Source organism: Tribolium madens, unplaced genomic scaffold, assembly GCF_015345945.1.
Source record: "Tribolium madens isolate multiple individuals breed KSU strain unplaced genomic scaffold, Tmad_KSU_1.1 Scaffold_96;HRSCAF=242;Tcas5.2_LG5, whole genome shotgun sequence".
Lineage (NCBI taxonomy): Eukaryota > Metazoa > Arthropoda > Insecta > Coleoptera > Tenebrionidae > Tribolium > Tribolium madens.
The window spans coordinates 12,081,617-12,102,141 of record NW_025401068.1 but is presented as its reverse complement, the minus strand read 5'-3'; the positions used below and the strand labels follow the sequence as shown (position 1 = coordinate 12,102,141).

Genomic DNA, 20,525 nt, shown 5'->3' with positions numbered 1-20,525 from the left:
CGTGGGCGAATCGTCATCGATGTGTTTTCCTTTCGGTTTCAATCGGTTATTTAGCACATGTGGGCCGATACGACCTTTGGGAGTACCATATGGTCGAGACATACCGATCAACGCCTAAAAAAAATCGGGATGAAAACAAAAAATCCCTAAAAGACCAGAATTCGATGAAGGAATTTCGTAGACGAGATTTGACCCACTAGCTTGCCTTATTTGGAGACTGATGGAGGATCGGAATTCTACTTGTTTGTAAACAAGAGTGGAGAGGAAAACGATAAACACCGAAACTGGTGTTATGAACCTACTTTGGGGAGAAAACGTCATCTTGAGTTTAGACGAGAAGACTTAAAATTGTTAATTAAATAATGAGAGAAACAAGTTCCTTTTTTGTTATTGTCCATCTCATCGAGAGTGAAATTTGTGAATAAACACTTGAAACAAATCAAGGGCGGATCCAAGGGAGGGGCCCAGGGGGAGAGACCCCCCCAACTTGCCACCATAAGCTTCAATTTTTATTTTTAAATTTTAATATAAAAACCTTATGACCTAAAGTTTTTTAAATAAAAACATTAGAATTCTTTTTAAATCACACTTATTAATACAAATCATACATGTACCGAGAGATCAAAATAATTTGTAATCGAGTCATTTTTGGATCCGAAAACGTACAGTTGTGGAATTAAAATTTCGAGAAGTACTGTCATTTTCATAATGTAAACTCTAAAACAACCTTTATATTAATAACCTCATTTTTTACTCTTGTCACATTTATGTAATTTTGACTTATTTACTTTCAAAAATAGTGATTTGTGGTCATAATAACGGGTAATCAGCAGATCAAAACAATAATTTAATAATAACACTTAGTTCAATTAATAAATTTCCTAAGGCAGACAAATTGTTTAATTAACAAATTTAACAACAAATAAAAATAAGTTTAACTGTCAAATGACAGTCATGATGACAGTAAAAGGTAGTTTACAGTGAATTCTTCAAAGTGACAGAAAAATAGGTACTGCCCAAATTTTTAATTCCGCAACTGTACGTATGTCTGTTTTTGAACTAACTACACGTGAAATGTCAAATAAAATGATAAGTCGAAAACGGCAAAATGGGCTTGAATTAGTCGCCGACGTATAATAATAAGACCGTTCTTTTTTGAAGGTAAATCATAAATTTAGTTATCTTTTTGATCATGGGATTTTACCTTTCCACTTGTCATTTTATTTGACGTTTCACAGACATACGCACAGGACATACGTTTTCGGATACAAGGACAAATTATCTTGATCTCTGGATACTTATTTAGTTTTTACTAATTTAAAAAGAAATCATCAATTGTAATTTTCTTTGGGCCACATCGTAGGTATCTAATTAAATTAAGTTTATATCTCTTTAAATAATGAACTTTACCAACTCGCTAGAACACCTTATACACAATTTTCAACTTGTTTTAAAATTCTACACTTTTTGTTTTTTGGGTAATGACGGCAGCGACATTTTTTTTTAATGGAAACCCCTAATTTTCTTTAGAAAATTCGATAATTTTTCAATTGTCGAAATGGCAACACCAAAATACTACAGTTTTCAAAAAAAAAATTATCCAGAAAGTGAAATAATATCAATAAAAAACAAAGATGGAATTTTAAATCAAGTTAAAAATTTTGTATTAAAAAAAAATTGACCTGTTCGAGCATTTTTCCAAAACAAAATATTTTCAGTTTTAATAAATAAGATTATTCTATAATTTAGCCGCTCACTGTATACCCTCATCATTCTAAAAAATTTTAGATAGCCCCCCCCCTAAAATTAATTCCTGGATCCGCCCCTGAAACAAATACCACCTTGTCGAGAAGTCAAATTTCTCAAAAATATTATCCAAAGATACTTAGAGACGAGACTGAACACTTTCCGCACGACTTGTGTAACTGTTTCTTTTTCTACCGTCGACCTTCAATTCCAGTACCGTAATTATTGTTATTACGACCATCACAGATGGATATCCTTCAAGTGCAATGAAAAAAAAAAAACGAAATAATACCACCTGTTGATGTGGAAACCACCTCTGGGGTTTCCAGGGAATAATTAGTCCCCAATTGAGACCTTTTTGTCACGATTTAATGCTCGACTTGAGACAAAACGCGTTTTTTAATTTTTTTTTCTGCTCATCCGACTATTAAATTATTCGAAAATCAATTCAGGATATTGTGCGAATTTTTATTTGGTAGCAGGATTACCTTGCAAGTCCTTAAAAATGCATGTATTCGAGATATTTCCTGGCACTGTTCCAAGTTAAATGGAATGTTAAATGTTTGCACACCTTGCCATTATTCTGCAAACTGGGGTCAAGTTTAATTGCAATTTCAAAATAATTCCCTTATCAGATGAAAACAAGAAGAAAACCACTTTTCTATTTCAGAAATTAACCGTTTATTATGTTTTTCTTTCGTTAAAAAAATTGCATCAGAACTGCAAATTCAATTCATGTTTGATCATAATCATTACTAACACAATCTTGCTGAAACCTTGTCCATATCAAGCCAAGCGCGACAAAACTGACTCATCTTCATTTTTCCCATTATTCTTTCAGGTAAGCGACATCATATGGCAATTTAAAAAAAATGTTACTTACTCATAAATAAGGCTCGGATTATATGCAAAATGCATATTTGTTATTAAGAGGTATATCAACAAAATTGTAAGTTTTCTATGCATATCTAATGTTTTTTGATTAAAATAAGCCAATTAAAAAATGCATATTTGTGCATATTTTCTTCAAATCACAAATTGCCGATTAAAAATTTCAGTTCAAGTTAAAAATTGGCCAGTTTAAGAAAAATGATCCGATTACAAAATATGTTAAAGAGAAAACAACCAGTAATTCGTAAGCCGGACTCTAAGAATTAGTATCCTGCTAAGTGTTTTCTCTTTAAATTCATTTTATACAGGGTGAATATGAAGTTTCGAACCAAACGGTTTTTTTTTAATTATTTGCCTCTGGAAAATAATAATTAATATAAGATAAAGTAATATAAAAAATCTGATCGTATTTTCAAAACGAAATTTTGTTTTGCTTTGAGTCTCTAACAGAGTTGTTTTTAGAAGAGTATACAAAACATTGTTTTTAGTGGGTTGCCATTTAAAAAAAATTAAATTTGTATAGAACTCAAAAACAAAAAATTCGAAAAATTTTATTCTTGATAAAACATTTAATTCATCAATTAGTTTTTAAAAAAATAAATAGTTTAAGCAAAAAATGTTTGGTTCCATACTTTTTATTCACCTGGTATAAAACGAATAAATCCTTCTATGTGGATAAGTAGTTGCCTGCAAATGAATTTTAGCAAAATTGTTTAAAGTGATGTAATAGTAACTTTATTTTGACGGTAACATGTCATCTGAAAAGTACAGATTTCTTAGAAAGGCTTAATTACTGGGTTATTAAAATGGCTTGTCTGAAGCAAAACCAATTTACTTATTCTCTTTCGTTCATTGTGTGCGGTTCAAGATGATGAAAATACAAACTTTAGTGTATTCGAGGATAAAAATTTATTCCAACTTTGATTTTTTATTGAAATGACATCAACTTTATTTTTTTTAATGAAACATTCTGTATATTTTACCACTTTTGGATTCTTTGTTTAATTGTCTTTTAACAAGTTTTAGTACCATGTGCCTAAAACCAACCGTTCGTGAGATATGAGTCAATTAAAAATTTATTAAAGTAGGCAGTGGAAAACAATAATATTAAGTAATGTTGACAAATATTATTACTTTGCATTTTCTCTTATTATTTTTATACTTTTTGGTGTTCTGGTGATAATGTGTTAACAGACATGATTCAAGAATATTTTGAAAGCAATAAAAATAGTTGGAGACCACAACGCCTTTACACTGGGCGGTTTCCAATAAGAGAAGTTCCAATTCGTCGACCTGAAGAAAATTTGAGGATGTTTGGGGTTTTTAGAAAACCCAAATTTGAACAGTTGCGTGCGATAAGCCAACGTTACTTGCAATTTCTTGTATTCATGTTCTTGCATTTTCTTCAATACCTATCTAATTCTGTATCTCTTTGAAATTGGAGATGTTTTAATTTGGGTTTTCTAAAAGCCGAAAACATCCTCAAATTTTCTTTAAGTCGCTTAAATTTTCGACGATTTGGAACGTCTCTCATCAGAAATCACCCAGTGTAAAAGCGTAGTGCTATTTTATTCAAAATGTGTCTGTTAACACATTATCATGTATGATTAACATTAAAAAGTATAAAAACAACAAGAAAAAATGCAAAAGAATAATATTTGTCAACATTACTTGATATTATTGTTTTCCGCTGCCTACTTTAATAAATACATTATTTGGTGAATATCTCACGAACGGTTAATTTTAGGCATATGGTACTAAAACTTTTTAAAAAACAATTAAACAAAGAATCCAAAAGTGATAAAATATACAGGGTGTTCCATTAAAAAAAAAAAAGTTGATGTGATTTTCGGTGAAACAGAAAACGGCATTACTTTAGCATCTATCGTAAACGATAGATGACAAAAAATGTTCAACTTTATTCTAAGAAGTATTGTTATAACTTTAAAAATAATGGAGTTATGGCTTGGGGCGTTTTTCATAATACAGCCTGTATATGCGCATATTTTACGGATTTTTCGTGCATATAATTCGAGCCTTACTCATAAACATCTGCCTTTTCCTCAACTTCCCGATAAATTTGTGTATAAAGGATGTTTAAAATGTTAAACACGTGTCGGGCACGTTTTACAAAACAAAATATACAACTCATGTTTGAAATATTGTTTCATTTTCTTTGTGGCTTGATGACAACTGAGGTTAATTAACCCGAGGCTGTGTTAGGTCAGGAGAGAACGTCTTGCTACTGGAGATACACAAAGTCACCTTCAACAATTATTATTGATCGAAAAAGCTAATAAAATTCTACCGACAACTAGACTACCAGACAAATTTAAAGTCGCCAATCAACAGTTAAAGTGTAATGTGAAAAAATAAGCGGTAATTAATTTATTATCTTTGCACTTCCATAAAAACGCCCACACTAATAAAATAAGTAATCACCCAAAAAAACACACATTTGTAGTCACCTCCGAATAAATTTTATTTACGCATCAAAATCTCTAAAAAAAGAAGTAAAACAGCGAGCGTCCTTTAAATAAAAAAGAAGTCGTTCAAAACACTTAAAATTTGGAATTTATTAGCTTATCTTATATTAAACGTTGCAAATTTCCAATGCCTTTAATTAGTTTAACTGTCTCATCGCATCTTCTGATAATACTTATTTTTTTATGATAAAATCACCGCTAAAATAACTCGCCTAATCTTTCAATTAATCTCCGAGATTAAAACCCACTTATGATCTTTTAATCAGTTTTTTGACTCCTTCAACTGAAAACTACACATTGAAAATTTTAATAAGCCAAAACCGACAATCAACACTACACTTCCTGAAACTCGTCAACCCGTTAAATATTTACGATATTTCCAAGAGCGTATAATTAACGTTTGACTTTCTTCAATTCTCTTTATATTAATCGCGTGGATGGCCCAGATTCATCGCAACAATAAGAAAATTCATTACAGAATAAGTAACCAGCGAGACTCCCACAATGTGTTGTTCGTTCTTCTGATGGTACCCATCATGGTACTCCGATAATGAACTGACTGTTGTCACTTGTAAAACCATTGTTTTATTCCATCATATAACAACAACAACAACACTAAAAAACATCACAACGCGCAACGACTACCAGCGAATGACTGAGCATGGAATGCGTGGTCGTGCTCGAACCTGGTGCTGATGATGTCGATGGTGGAAATTCGCCATGAGAAAAAACTGAAAATGTGATAAAAAATACGAGTGCGAAATATGTGGGGAAAAGTGGGTTAAAATAATCATTTTCACAAATATGTACTCTCCTCACACACCTGGATTCTCTCTCGACAACTTTTCGAAAATGCAAACTCAAGTGAGAAAAATACATTTTACATAAAAAGATAGAGAAAACAACTTTTTGTCGTGTTCTGCATACAATTTTTTCGCAGATTAATTAGACTTAATAGGTCATTTAATACTCTAATAACCCTCATGTCGATTATGTTATTATAAATTTGAATTCATGTCGAAGAACAAGGAATATTTTCTATCGCTTCAAGGTGCACCTCATAAAGTACAAAAATTTTATATTATTTGCTTTCTAACATGTAATAATTTAGAGAGCAACGTGGTAGAATTTTCATTGCTTTAAGCCAAGATGTAAACATTGAAATTTCCTTATTACATTTTATTTACAATGCAATTATTTTTCTTACAACTGAAGTAATTATTTCGTCCAACACAACAAACGTATAAACTCGAAGGTCGACTCGTTCATATTCCAACCTACACACAGAAATATTAAACTGGAAAAACTAACAAAAACCACTTTTTTCATTCAAATCGAAAAATTGTTGACAATTGTACAGTAGACAAATAAACAAATAAGAAAAAATGCCAAACAAAAAAAAAACTTCAACAATAAAACATTTCTCAAGATTTAAGTTTATCACAAGTAATTGCAGGAAAATTATTTTTAATTATCTTTTTTATTTATTCCGAAAAAAATCACGTCTAAATTTTCTTTATCAAACAAAGAATTAATTAAATGACTAACTCCTGATAATCTTTCCTTGAAACATTACTTATAAAATATCACGTTTTTTTATACAAGTTATAAATAACAAGTGGCGTTAAAATACATCAAAATATCGTCAAAAATGCTTTGAAAATTTAAAAACATTTATTTTACGTCTTTGATAACATCAGCACCTGTCCTGTGTTAAATATTGATTTTTTTGTTTTTAAAAATTGTTATGGTTAAAAAAAAATGTTTGTTTAAACAAAGTCGGCTATAACAACTTTCTTAGTAGCATCATAACACTGTTCCACTTACAACCCTCGACGGTATATCTCAAATAATTCAACATTTTATTAAACATAACAATTTAGGCAAGACATACAAATGCAAATTAAATTTTAATTTAAAACTTTATTTTAGAGTGATTTACATTTTTCGTAATTTTTTGAACTGTTCTCATACCTTTTGTTTTGTTTTGTTCTTGTTGTTTTACATTTTTTTCCTTTTTTCTTTCTTTCGCACTTATTCCTTTTTCCATTTTGTATTTCTCACTCGTTTTATTTTTTTAGTTTATTTTCTACAACTTACATCTTCGTTTTTTTGTTGTCAAGTTTTTATCTTGTTTTTTGCTTCTTGCCCGTTTTTTATTTCCTCTCTCTTATTTTTATGTTTTTGTTTTCCCTACTATTTCATCGTTTTTGCCTTTTTATATTTATCATATTTTCTGCTACTTTTTTATGTAATATTTTTCTTCTTTTACATCAAATAATAAAAAAATATTAAACAATTTAAACACAAACCTTTATTTGTATTTAATAACCTTGTAATTTATGCATATGTAAAACAAATTAAAACAATAGTACACAAAATGACATATCCAAGAGACAAAAAGCCAAAACAAATTTACAATAGAGAATGTAGTAAATAGAGAGGGAGTAGGATATAAATAGCAACATTTTGTCTCGGTATTGATTTATGAATGGTTTCAAATCATTGAAACGCAGCAATGCGAAATAAATGATAAATACCGACACTAAATCTAATACTAATTATTTCCAAAGAAATAAGTACTTTTAGACGGCTTAATGTTTGCTATTGGCAGCACTGAATTATTGGTAATTCTTCTCATTTGTCATTTCAATGTTTCAGGTGACGGCTAAATCAGCAATCGCCCGTGGCAAATAAATGACAATTATCTATAAAAGTTTGACGTTTGAATTTGAAAGTCAACGTTGCCAAACTAAAATTTTAAATGTGACACCAACTTGAGGTGAAAAATCACAATAATTTACAGTCATTATAATTACAGATTTTTCCGCCAAATGCTTACACAAATATTACAGAACATTAAAAGATAACCAACTATTAAAGAACCAAATTAATTCGACTGTAAATTAATTAATTAATCAACGAGTAATTTGATCGCCGTCTCATAGACAAGATGTTCACCAACCGACTAATTAGCGAAAGTTGGCGTATTTCTTAGGCCACCCGGTATAATAATGCCCTTATGCCTGTCAAAAATATGCCGGCCACGTGACACTGACAGTGACGTCACTTGGGTCATTCCTGTATAAATAGGCGTTAGTCAGAGAATTTCAGTATTAATGTGTGGGTCGATTGTGTGTTGACAAATTAGGCGTTCATGGACGCGGTGGCGAACAGCTGATCATCGAATGGGGGCTCACCTGTTTGGTGTCGTCCATGTCTTGGGGCTGCGAGGTGCCGCCGTGGGCGACCACTAGGTCTCCGCCGCCGTCGTTGTTAGAGTTTTTCGTGAAAATCTTCGATATTACACTCCACATCCACGGTAAATTCGCACAGAAATATTACTTTGATCGCCAATGTCATCGCCCAGCCTACGCAGCTACGAGACGACTCTGACACGGTTTTGCACTAATGCCGGACCGGTCGACGCGAAAACTTAAAACTACTGATTATTTACAAAGTGCTATCACTCATTTTTCGATATTTATTACACGTAATTACACTTTTATTCACTATTTTACAACTGTCTTTGCACTGACATAACGAAAACCTACGTTACACTATAGCGCCCCTGGCGGTGGACTAGAAAACCCGGCTTGGCGCGAATTTAGAACTCTAATATCCACTGTACGGCACCAACAATAAAAAAACAACAAAAGAGAATCATAGTGTTATCAGCTATGGCAAAAATATACCATGAGCAAGGGGAAATTTAAAATGAAAAGCGAGAAATCGCCCATTTTTGGTGTCTATTGTTAAATAAAATTGACAACCGACAGATGGCACTGCGAATGACAAAATTTAAAAAAATTTTATCAATTAAAATACCCACTTTTAAAATTTAATTTTTTAAAACTTTGTCAATTTATTAATAGAGACAAAATATATGCATTTTTTTACTATAAACAATCGAATGGTAATGGTGGAAACTTGTAATTATTGCTGCAGTTTCCTTTAATTATTTAATGTTTTTAGAGCTATTTTATCAATTGAGAAAATTACACTGAGCATTTTGAATTTTTTACCGTTATTTTAACTTGTATTTACTAAAAATTACAGCAAATTTTTTTAATAATACGCAATTGATAAATTTAAGTTTTCAAGTATTTAAAACAATTTGTTTATTTTTTTAATTTTATACAGTATGATGGAAAAAGGCGCCCATGTTATATCACGTTATAAGTGATCTTTTATTAAAGACGAATTCGAAGACCAAAATTGGATTTGTGCTCTTATCAGTAAGATATAGACTTTCCTTTTTAGAAAAGAGAAATCTATACAGGGTGATGAAAAAAAGGCGCCCACGATTGAAACAGGCGCGTCCTTTTTTATTGAAACATTGTGACCATCATTCCAAAAATAGTCTAAGTAGATTCTTTTTAAAATTTAAACAGTTTGTCTAACAGCACAAAGCGGCAATATTGCACAATTTTCTTTTACTAAAAAACTATTTCACTCAGGTATTTTTCGTATCTAGGAAACCTTTTTGACTTTAATCGTTCAAATTTCACAGAACAAACAACATTGAAAATTCAATTTTTTGTTGCTACCGTTTCCAATAATTGAATATTACTTGGACATTTTCTGTATCCTAGGATATTTGCAATGTTGCAACATTGATAAATTTTCTTTGAGGCCAAGAAATGGTATCCTAACATCTTCAATAAAGTTTATTTCAATAGACTTTTTACACATTTTTTTTAAGAACACCGTCAACAGTATCAAAATCTAGACTTTAACAATGAAATTATTTTAAAACTGTTAATTATATAGATTTTTCTTTTCTAAAAAGGAAAGGCTATATCTTACTGATAAGAGCACAAATCCAATTTTGGTCTTCGAATTCGTCTTTAATAAAAGATCACTTATAACGTGTGGGTTAACACGGGCGCCTTTTTATCATCATACTGTATAATTAACAGTTTTAAAATAATTACATTGTGAAAGTCTAGATTTTGATACAGTTGACGGTGTTCTTAAAAAAAATGTATAAAGTCTATTGAAATAAACTTTATTGAAGATGTTAGGATACCATTTCTTGGCCTCAAAGAAAATTTATCAATGTTGCAACATTGCAAATATCCTAGGATACAGAAAGTGTCCAAGTAATATTCAATTATTGGAAACGGTAGGAACAAAAAAATCAATTTTCAATGTTGTTTGTTCTGTGAAATTTGAATGATTAAAGTCAAAAATTAAAAAAATTAATTGAAATCTTTCTTCGAAATTTTTATAGATAAAATTTTTTAACATTGTTTTTATGTTCCTGGTATCTTACTTTATATGGCATTTTTCTCTGGGACGCGAGTTCTGGCGCATCCTGTATAAATTGCGCAGTCACAATAGCAGAAATGTTTTTTTACATGCCGGAAAGCGCCACCTGGTGGAAAATAAGATATAATTGTTGCAGATTCCTTTAATTAAATTAAATCAAGGGTTTTTGACTCCACAGAAATTACTGTAAAATTCTCTTATTTTTAAATGTATTTATTGACAAAAAATAATAATAAAAACTAACTCTTTCAGTAAAACCACCATTTTTTTATTATTTTTGTAAAAATAGTTAAAACTGTACAATTTCATCAAAAAATCAATGACACCCGCAACTTTTAACAGCCATATTACTATACTTCTTCAGCACAACATTGCTAGTCCCTGCGTCCAAATAATAAACAAGAGGAATCGGTGCCAACTCCGTGGGTGCACAACACGGCTTCGGGAACCTCTTAGGTTGAATCAAATGCACCAAACTCTGAACTAGAGCATGTTTTGTGGCGTTCATATGGGCAGTCAGAGGAAAATTGCACTCGCCGGCGCAATAATAAGCCGCATATCCTTCAGGCGCTATTACCCAGTCCTGAAAACCCAAACAAACTGAAAAACTACCCTAAAATCACCCAAGGGCGGATCCACCAATGCCACCAAAAGCTTCAATTCTTTATATTTAAATAAAAACATTAGAATTCTTTTTAAATCACACTTATTAATACAAATCATACATATACCGAGAGATCAAAATAATTTGTAATCATTTTTGGATCCGAAAACGTACAGTTGCGGAATTAAAATTTCGGGCAGTAGGTACTGTCATTTTCATAATGTAAACTCTAAAACAACCTTTATAATATTAATAACCTAATTTTTTACTGTTGTCATGATGACAGTAAAAAGTAATATAGTGAACTTTTTAAAGTGACAGAAAAATAGGTACTGCCCGAATTTTTAATTTCGCAACTGTATGTATGTCTGTTGTTGAACTAACTGCAGGTGAAACGTCAAATAAAATGACAATTCGAAAACGGCAAAATGGGCTGGAATTAGTCGCCGATGTATAATAATAAGACCGTACTTTTTTGAAGGTAAATCATAAATTTAGTTATCTTTTGGATCATCATTTTATTTAACGTTTCACAGACATACGCACAGGACATACGTTTTCGGATACAAGGACAAATTATCTTGATCTCTGGATACTTATTTAGTTTTTGCTAATTTAAAAAGAAATCATCAATTGTAATTTTCTTTGGGCCACATCTTAGGTATCTAATTAAATTAAATTTATATCTGTTTGAATAATGAACTTTACCAACTCGCTAGAACACCTTATACACAATTTTCAACTTGTTTTAAAATTCTACACTTTTTGGTTTTTGGGTAATGACAGCAGCGATATTTTTTTTTAATGGAAACCCCTAATTTTTTTAGCGAATTCGATAGATTTTTTAATTGTCCAAATGGCAACACCAAAATATTATGTATTACATAAAGTTTTCAAAAAAAAATATCCAAAAAGTGAAATAATATCAATAAAAAACAAAGGTAGAATTTTAAATCAAGTTAATAGTTATTTATTGTAAGAGTGTGTTAGCTAGCGTTTTATCCACGCAAGAATGTTTTCTTAAGTGGATAAAATGCGACTAACACACAACTGCAATATAACGCTGTATCCACAATCACAGGCCCAAATTATTAACTTGATTAAAATTATAACTTAATTAAAAATTAAACTGACATTTAAACGTCACACCAAATGTGCTTACGCGGTGCGCTGGTTACTAACAGTGGAATAAAGTTACTTTATTCCACTAGTGGATAAAGTGGTACTTTATACGCATATAAAGTGTGGAATAAAGTCTCTTTATAGAGTGATTGTGGATAAAATTTTTGTATTTTTTAAAAAGAAAATTGACCTGTTCGAGCATTTTTCCAAAACAAAATATTTTCAGTTTTAATAAATAAGATTATTCTACAGGGTGTTCCGTCTAAACCCCTAAAGTATTGGGAGTTGGAATAATTGTATTTATTTGAAAATTGGTACATAGCCATAAACCACTAAGTCCTCCTAAATGAAAATATTATCAAGATGGCGGAACTTCCGGTTATACCGGAAGCCGGTCTCAACTTTGTTATTTTAAATAGAAAGGTATATTTTTTACTGCGTTTTTGGATTAATCGGGTTACTTTAAGGAAGTTTTTCAAAAATTTTTGGATTTGCACCTTCCACTTTAAAAACCGGTAACTCTGCCATTTTTTAAGATTTTAAATTCGTTTTTTGGGCGTTTGAAAGAGAAAGCTTAGATCCTTTTTCTGGTGTTTTCAAATTTTGAAAAAAAAATAACATATCCCAAAATTTTAAGGTTACTTTTGTAATAATTCAAATACTCAAAACAGTAAATTACTATTTGACAAATAGTGCCAAAATATGGAGAATCAATGTAATGCAAACTTAATTATTATTGATAGGTTCTACCATGCAATCATTATTTAAAGCTAACAAGTGAGAAAAATTTATTTTTGTTTAATGAACGATATCATAATTTTTTTACACTCTCCATAAATACAAATAAATTAATTAAATCTAAGTTTGAGTAGTTTTGACTCTTCATATTTTGGCACTATTTGTCAAATAATAAGTCATTGTCGACGTTTCTTGAGAAACAATTTTGACATTTTTGATTTCCATAGAAAACTATACGAAAAGGAAAAGGCTAATAACAGATTTTCGGCAGTCTCAACAAAAAGTCACCATAACTTAAAAATTAATAAATTTAGGTATAGGGAATGTAAATACAAATCGATGCAGAATTAAATTCTCTTCCATTTAGTAAAATAAAAATTGGGGTATTTCATTTGGAAAAATTGAGTTATGGGTATTTGAATTATTACAAAAGTAACCTTAAAATTTTATGGTTTGTTATTTTCTTTCAAAATTTGAAAATGCCAGAAGAAAGATCTAAACTTTCTCTTTCAAACACCAAAAAAACGAATTCAAAATTTTAAAAAATAGCAGAGTTACCGATTTTTAAGGTGGAAGGTGCAGATCCAAAAATTTTTGAAAAACTCCAAATATTTCAAAAATGACTAAATTTAGGTATAGGGAAAGCTGATGAAAACTCCCTTAAAATAACCCGATTAATCCAAAAACGCAGTAAAAATATACCTTTCCATTTAAAATAAGAAAGTTGAAACCGACTTCCGGTATATCCGGAAGTGCCGCCATCTTAAAAATATTTTCATTTAGGAGGATTTAATGGTTTATGGCTATGTACCAATTTTCAAATAAATACGATTATTCCAACTCCCAATACTTCTAAAGTGGGATTTAGACGGAACACCCTGTATAATTTTGCCGCTCACTGTATACCTTCATCATTCTAAAATATTTTAGATAGCCCCCTCCAAAATTAATTCCTGGATCCGCCCCTGATTAATCACCCACCAATACATACCTGCCACTTCAAGTCCTTGAAACTTATATACAGGGTGTGTATGCGACAACTGGTTCCGTGTTGGTGCTTCATGACTGAAACATAGTTGTGTTTCGCACTCAACGCACGAACGCTTCTTCGCGGCTGGACGCGCGTGGGGGCTTTGAGAAAAGCGACGATGAAGGGGCTCGTCGAGGTGGCCAAACCGATGTCTTCGGGGCGGATTTCCCGACCCGGCTTCTCGACCGGATAAACCGATAAATAAAGCCCCTTTTGTGCACCCCAATTGGTCGCACAAGAAGTCAGATTTAAACTCAACCACCCTTGGTAATCCCCGGTGGTGATGACTGAAGAAACGTACTGAAAGCGGCGCCCCTGGTCCACCAACTCGTAAACCACGACTGCATAAACCGACTTTTTCAGGGCCCCTTTTTGGTAAAGCTTCAGTTCGGCGCTGAGCAAGGTTTCAGCGAGCGACATTTCAGTCACGTTGAACCAAAGTTTTTTGCCCTTTTCGCGTCTTTTGGGGTTTTTTGAAATGGGCGAGAAGGTCATAATTACGTCGCTGTTTTCAACAACAGTTTCCTCTTCACTCACACTTCGTTTCCTTCTGGAATGGCCATCACTTTTCTCCATTAAAGTGTTGTAAATGTTTAAAATGTACTTGGCCGCTGATTTTGTGACCGAATTGTTGACTTTTTTCGGCCGGTTTGGGAGCCCCAGAAGGTTTAAAATCTCCAATTCGATTTCGGGGCCCTTGAAGCGGCTGACTGAAGTCTGATCAACCCCATTATCGAGATAAACAACAGTTAAAACCTCGCGAAACACTAGACAAAACACGAAACTGATTTTCATGATTACTGAAGCTTGAAAAAGAAAGTACTGAAGCTGGTGGGTTGAGGGTGAGCTTAAATAGTTTCAGGATTAGAAAGTTGGTCATTAAGTTTATTAAATCAAAATATACTACTAAGAGGGCCCCTAAATGACACAGCCACTTTTTAAGGAAAGCACCCCGATTTTCAAGAGTTAACAGAAAAGCAGAAAAAATCGTGAAAACACCCCCGTTTTTAAGGTTTTATTTCGAAATTAACATTTTTCAAAGATTTTACCTTGTTTTTAAGGTATATTTTTTAAAAAACAGATATTTCAAAGATTCTGTCCTGTGAAATTGATGTAAAAACAGTATTTATTAATAAATTAGGATTATATGCGATTTTATTCAATTTTGACATTATAAAAAGAAAAATGTCATATAAAGTAAGATACCAGGAACATGGAAAAAATGTAAAAAAAATTTTATCTATATAAAATTTGGAAGTTATGAGGGTTTAAATTTTGCACTTTGACTCTATTTACTTCTGTAGGAAAAATAATTTTCCAAGTTTTTTTGCTATGGGCTATTAAAAGAGGAAACAAGGAAGCTGTATCCTAAATTGTAGCTCTGTTCAATGTTATTTGTGGCTTTTATTGGCAAAATTTTTGTTCCTTTACTAAATAATTGTAAAAAAAACATACAGGGTGTTCCGTTTTTATTGTTACAAATTTAAGCAGGTGATAGGATATTCAATTCTAAGACAAAAGTTTCCTATAAACATGTATCGAAAAATGCTTGCTAAGGGAGCTGGAAAGGGGCTAATATGTTTTTGCTAATATTTCAGAAACGATTTAAGATAAAATTACAAAATTTAGTACAGTTGATAATCTTTATACACCTAAACGAATTCAAACATCAAATGTCGAAATTTTTAATCAGGGGCGTACGAAACTGGGGGAGTTTAGGGTAAAAAAATACCCTATTTATTTTGGCTTTAGTTTCTCGGTACTTTCAGCAACAAAATCTTAAGTTCGATAGTTTATCACAGAAAAGTCTCTCTTGTGTCGATACGACTTATTGTTTTTGAATAAAATTAATTTAAAATTTATGTTACACATCATCAATACAACATTCAAATAAATCAGAATTTACAGAATAACATAAGCAAGAAATTCATATTTTTTAATCAACCTCAACTAATTGACATTACATTACAGTAACAATAATAACATTAATTAAATGAATTTGCCTAAATCTAAAAGAGTTGTTCAAAGTGACCACCATTTTGGTCAATGTATAATTAAATAAACCAGAGCCAAAATAAATAGGGTATTTTTTTACCTTAAACCCCACCAGTTTCGGACGCCCCTGATTAAAAATTTCGAAATTTGATGTTTGAATTCGTTTAGGTGTATAAAGATTATCATCTGTACCAAATTTTGTAATTTTATATTAAATGGTTTCTGAAATATTAGCAAAAACCTATTAGCCCCCTTTCAGGGGGTGTAGCTCCCTTACCAAGCATTTTTCGATACATGTTTATAGGAAACTTTTGTCTTAGAATTGAATATCCTATCACCTGTTTAAATTTGTAACGATAAAAACAGAACAGCCCTGTATACAAGATCATCAGTATCCTTAAATAGACATAAAAAAATGTCAAATGTCAAAAAATAAATGTAAAAATTTTTTGACAGATAGAATTTTTCAAACATTTTTTTCATGTTTCTAATATCTTACCTTACGCGAGTTCTGGCACACCTGTATAAGCAATCTAATATTCACTAGTGAATTAAAACGTTTTAATTCACTAGTGATTTAAAAATTATTTCACTATTTCACTAATAGTTATTTATTCGACGAGTTTGAGTGTAAATCGGACTCATCTTTATTTGACCGAGTGGATTTCTAAACCACGAGTGTAACGAGTGGTTTAGCATCCACGAGGTGGAATAAAGCGTCCGATTTACACTCAAACGAGTGGAATACAACATTTTATTCTTCGAATTAGAGTCAACAAGGCTTAAACTTGCTTTAAATCTGTTAAAAATAATTTGACTTTTTGTATTGAGAAATGCCAAATAGTTGTCAAAACTTCCTTACACGGGAGAAAAACCGTAAATTTTGACAGTGTCGAAGAATAAAAAAACTTTAATGAATAACAACAATTATTTTTATTTAAAATAAATAAATAAATGTTACAATTACTAACGCCACTGAAATTTACAGCCTCCAAAAACTCCCACAATTAGAACCACTTTTTGCAGCAAATATTCATAAGAACCTTTCCATTTCTTCGAATCTGAAGACTAGATTTCTTTGATCTAGCCCTACAGAGTGTTGTTTTAGGAAAGTATCTACAACAATTATTTAATAGTTCAAAACTTATAAATAATACCAACCTCACAAACCTGCTTATGTCGATATTTTCTTTAAGAAATAACATTTTCTTTAGTTGGAAATAATACGCCCAAAATGACGAAGATTTCGCATTTTTAGATCGTTTATGTTTAGATTTTACTGGCACCACTTTATTTATAGCTTCTGAAGCGTCTTGAATGACCAATTCAGGCACAAAAACTTGGTTTTCCTCTTTATAATCGCATATTTCAGCCATTTTTATCATATGCGATGTTATTCAAGAATTCTTGTATTTATTTGATGATTTTGTTTAAGGGTAATTACATATAATATTATTATAGATTTATTTATAAATAAAATATCCAAAATTCATGGAAGCATGATATCTATTTAACTATCTAGTTTATAAATTTTCTTAATAAACATTGAAACAGCAGGTAAATAATAGCCAACTTTTTTGTATATCTTTATCATTTACAGACAGCACAAAAATGGAACAAAAACGTTTCGGTGTGAAGATAAGCCTCTTGAACGAGTTAAGACTTTTTCAGTCAGTGTTAAAGAAGAAAAGAAAAATGTTTTACATAGTAGATCTAACCTCAAATGCTGGGACACAGACCCAGGTTCAAATATACACCGGGGAGAATATTGTGCTTATTCCTCTTCCAGGGTTTGCTCCATTTGCAGTGAGAAGGCAAGATTACAGAGATAGAGGACCTCTTATAATTTCCCTTGTGGTTGGGGGATTGTGCGACATCACAATAAAATTTGAATCAGAAGAGGAAAAACGGGCATTTAAGAGGGACATGTTAGTAAAAGCAATCAACATTATGGTTTTAATTTTACTGATTTTTTCTACTCTCACATCTAAGTGACCTTTTATCACAGACCCTTTTATACACACCTTAACAAACCGTGACTTTTACGCGTATTAGTCACGTTGCTAATAGCAACTGTCATATTAGTCACGGGCTGAAGTTAGTTTTCTGTAATTCTAATTATTTTCGAGTGTGAATCTGGCTTCACGAAACGAAAATGTTGAGGGAAACGCGGGCAGCAAATTTTTGGTCGACTGTAATTGAAATTTTGCCCTCTTGAAAAATATTACTTATTGCTAACTCATCTTCACTTTCATTTTCATTCATTTTTCACAAGCCGCAACCCCGTCGAAATGACAACTGACAGAAAGCACCTCCAGTGAAGTAGAGATGGGAAAAAATATCAATGTTTTCTAAACATCGAATATTGGTATGTAAAAACATCGATTTAAAAATGTAAGTATTTTTTTAAATATCGATGTTTTTACTTTGATACATCGAAATTGGTTCAGTTAATTATTTTTAATTATCTTTAATTTTAAAATTTAAATTCGATGAATGTAGAATTCGATGTTTTTCAAGAAAATTAACGATGATGAAGTAATGTGGGTGGTTAAGTTTATGTTTTATGTATTTGTTTTTGTTTTATGCAAGAATTGTAAGAAAGAAATATGTTTGTATTTATTTGTATTATTTTATGTTCCAAAAATTTATTATTAAAAAAATTGGTCAATGATTTTTTTTTCAATAAAAAACATCGATTTTTTTAAGTTTCGATGTTTTGTGGCAATATATATTACATACATCGATGATTTCTTATCCGATCATCGATTCACAGAACATCGATATATATTTTTCGATGTTCCCATCTTTACGGTGAAACTAGCAATAAGTAATATCACAGATTATATAATCTGTGGTAATATTTTTCTTGCTGGCAAAATTTAAATTACAGTCGACCAAAAATTTTCTGCTCGCTCCACAAGGCGTTTCCCCCAAGATTTTCGTTTCGTGCAGCCAGATTCACACTCGAAAAATTATTAGAATTACAGAAAGCTAACTTCAGCCCGTGACTAATATGACAGTTGCTATTAGCAACGTGACTAATACGTATATAAGTCACGGATTGTCAAGATGTGTATAAAAGGTCACTTAGCAAATGGAAACATACGATAATCCGTGTTTTAGATGTGGGAGTAGAAAAAAAAAATGATGTGTGTTGAGGGGGCCTTATATCTTTGATTTTTTATTAAAATTTTGTTCAATGGGTTGATTTCTAGATCATTAAATTTGAACTGTTGTGCTGAACAGACCCATCAACATGAGTTTGTATAGCATACCTTCTACCTTATAAAAACAGGGTAAAATCATTAAAAAAAACAAAGTGTTCTGAAGGGGTAAAATCCTTAAAAGCCAAAGCAAAATCGCATATAATCCTAATTTATTAATAAATACAGTTTTTACATCAACTTATTTCACAGGACAGAATCTTTGAAATATCTGTTTTTAAATATACCTTAAAAACAGAGTAAAATCTTTGAAAAATGTTAATTTTAAAATAAAACTTTAAAAACGGGGGTGTTTTCACGATTTTTCTGCTTTTCTGTTAACCCTTGAAAATCGGGGTGTTTTCCTTAAAAAGTGGCTGTGTCATTTAGGGGCCCTCTTAGTAGTAAATATGTACAAAAATATATATACACGGTGATTCACGAGGAATAACGAGCGTGACCAAATTTTGCGACAACTGTAATGTTGGTTGCATCGAAAATTTCGTCAGGCTCATTATTCCTCATGAATCACCCTGTATTTACAAGTTGCTAATGGCACCCGCAGCTCTTGACCGACATTTTCTTGTACTTTTTCAGTATGACGTTTGTATCGTCCTGAAAATAGAGCACTGAAATGGGCGTTAACTTCGTTGGGGCACAACACGGCTTGGGGAACTTGTTGGGGTTCATCAAGTGGACCAAAGTCTGGACGATGGCGTGGTTAGTGGCGTTCATGTGGCCGTTGAGGGGGAATTTGCATTCCCCGGCGCAGTAGTGAGCAGAGTATCCTGTAGGAGCGATGATCCAGTCCTGGAACAAAACTGAAATAACACAGGGCGACAAAAAAAAAGTCATGTCGTGACAACTTGACAAATTTTATATCATTTTGTTCGTCTCAGTGAGACAAATCAAATGCACTAAAAAAAATTCAAAAAGTCCACACACTTTGAACTAAATATTTTTTTTCTAATTTAAATGAATTTAAAATACTTTAACTTTAAAAAATCATTACTCAATAACTATTAGGCCGATTTTTTTTCAAATAAAGACCATTTTAAAGGGATGGACTTGCCCTTTAGAATGATATGCAATTTGAAATTGAATATTGGCAAACTTTTCTTCGAACAGTGTTCGAAAAAGTTCGAAGTAAATCGAAGTAATCTAAGAAAAACCCTACGAGTAATTTTTTTTTCTTCGCCACCATCGTGTAGAGCATCTTTTTATTAGTATTAATCCAAATTTTTAAAATAATATACCGAGTGGTTTTTAAGATATGATTTTTTGAAGTTAAGGTTTGCTATTCAGGTATTGTGCCARATAAGAGAAATGCATGTTAATCTTACTTAAAATTGCATTTTTATAAAAGTATTTGTTTTAAGACTCTTCTTTTGCTTAAAAATGGTCAGTTGCACCTTCTTTGTTCTAATTAGAAT

General features: G+C 31.5%; 3 protein-coding genes across 13 annotated transcripts in view; all 3 read right to left on the bottom strand.

Moving 5' to 3' along the window:
- The window catches only part of LOC123013499 (patronin), a 46,254-nt gene extending 37,569 nt beyond the window's left edge, over positions 1 to 8,685 (bottom strand). For 9 of the 10 annotated variants that reach the window (XM_044412043.1, XM_044412047.1, XM_044412046.1 and 6 more), the window contains exon 1: positions 8,324 to 8,685. In XM_044412043.1, coding sequence (XP_044267978.1) covers positions 8,324 to 8,440 — 117 coding nt within the window. In that variant the 5' untranslated portion in view covers positions 8,441 to 8,685. Of the gene's footprint in view, positions 1 to 5,599; positions 5,762 to 8,323 lie in introns of those variants that run through there. The other variant, XM_044412044.1, reaches the window with a different exon arrangement.
- A 2,028-nt stretch (positions 8,686 to 10,713) lies between these two features.
- LOC123013339 (protein 60A-like) lies at positions 10,714 to 14,686 on the bottom strand. The gene is made up of 3 exons (XM_044411798.1): positions 14,243 to 14,686; positions 13,853 to 14,101; positions 10,714 to 10,980 (listed from the first exon to the last, which is right to left on the bottom strand). The coding sequence occupies exons 1-3, from the start codon at positions 14,684 to 14,686 to the stop codon at positions 10,714 to 10,716; spliced, it is 960 nt and encodes a 319-aa protein (XP_044267733.1).
- A 4,562-nt stretch (positions 14,687 to 19,248) lies between these two features.
- The window catches only part of LOC123012427 (protein 60A-like), an 11,346-nt gene continuing 10,069 nt past the window's right edge, over positions 19,249 to 20,525 (bottom strand). The window contains exons 5-6 of one of the 2 annotated variants that reach the window (XM_044410336.1): positions 19,639 to 19,902; positions 19,249 to 19,537 (exon numbers count right to left, since the gene is read on the bottom strand). In XM_044410336.1, coding sequence (XP_044266271.1) covers positions 19,642 to 19,902 — 261 coding nt within the window. In that variant the 3' untranslated portion in view covers positions 19,249 to 19,537; positions 19,639 to 19,641. Of the gene's footprint in view, positions 19,903 to 20,525 lie in introns of both variants that reach the window. The other variant, XM_044410335.1, reaches the window with a different exon arrangement.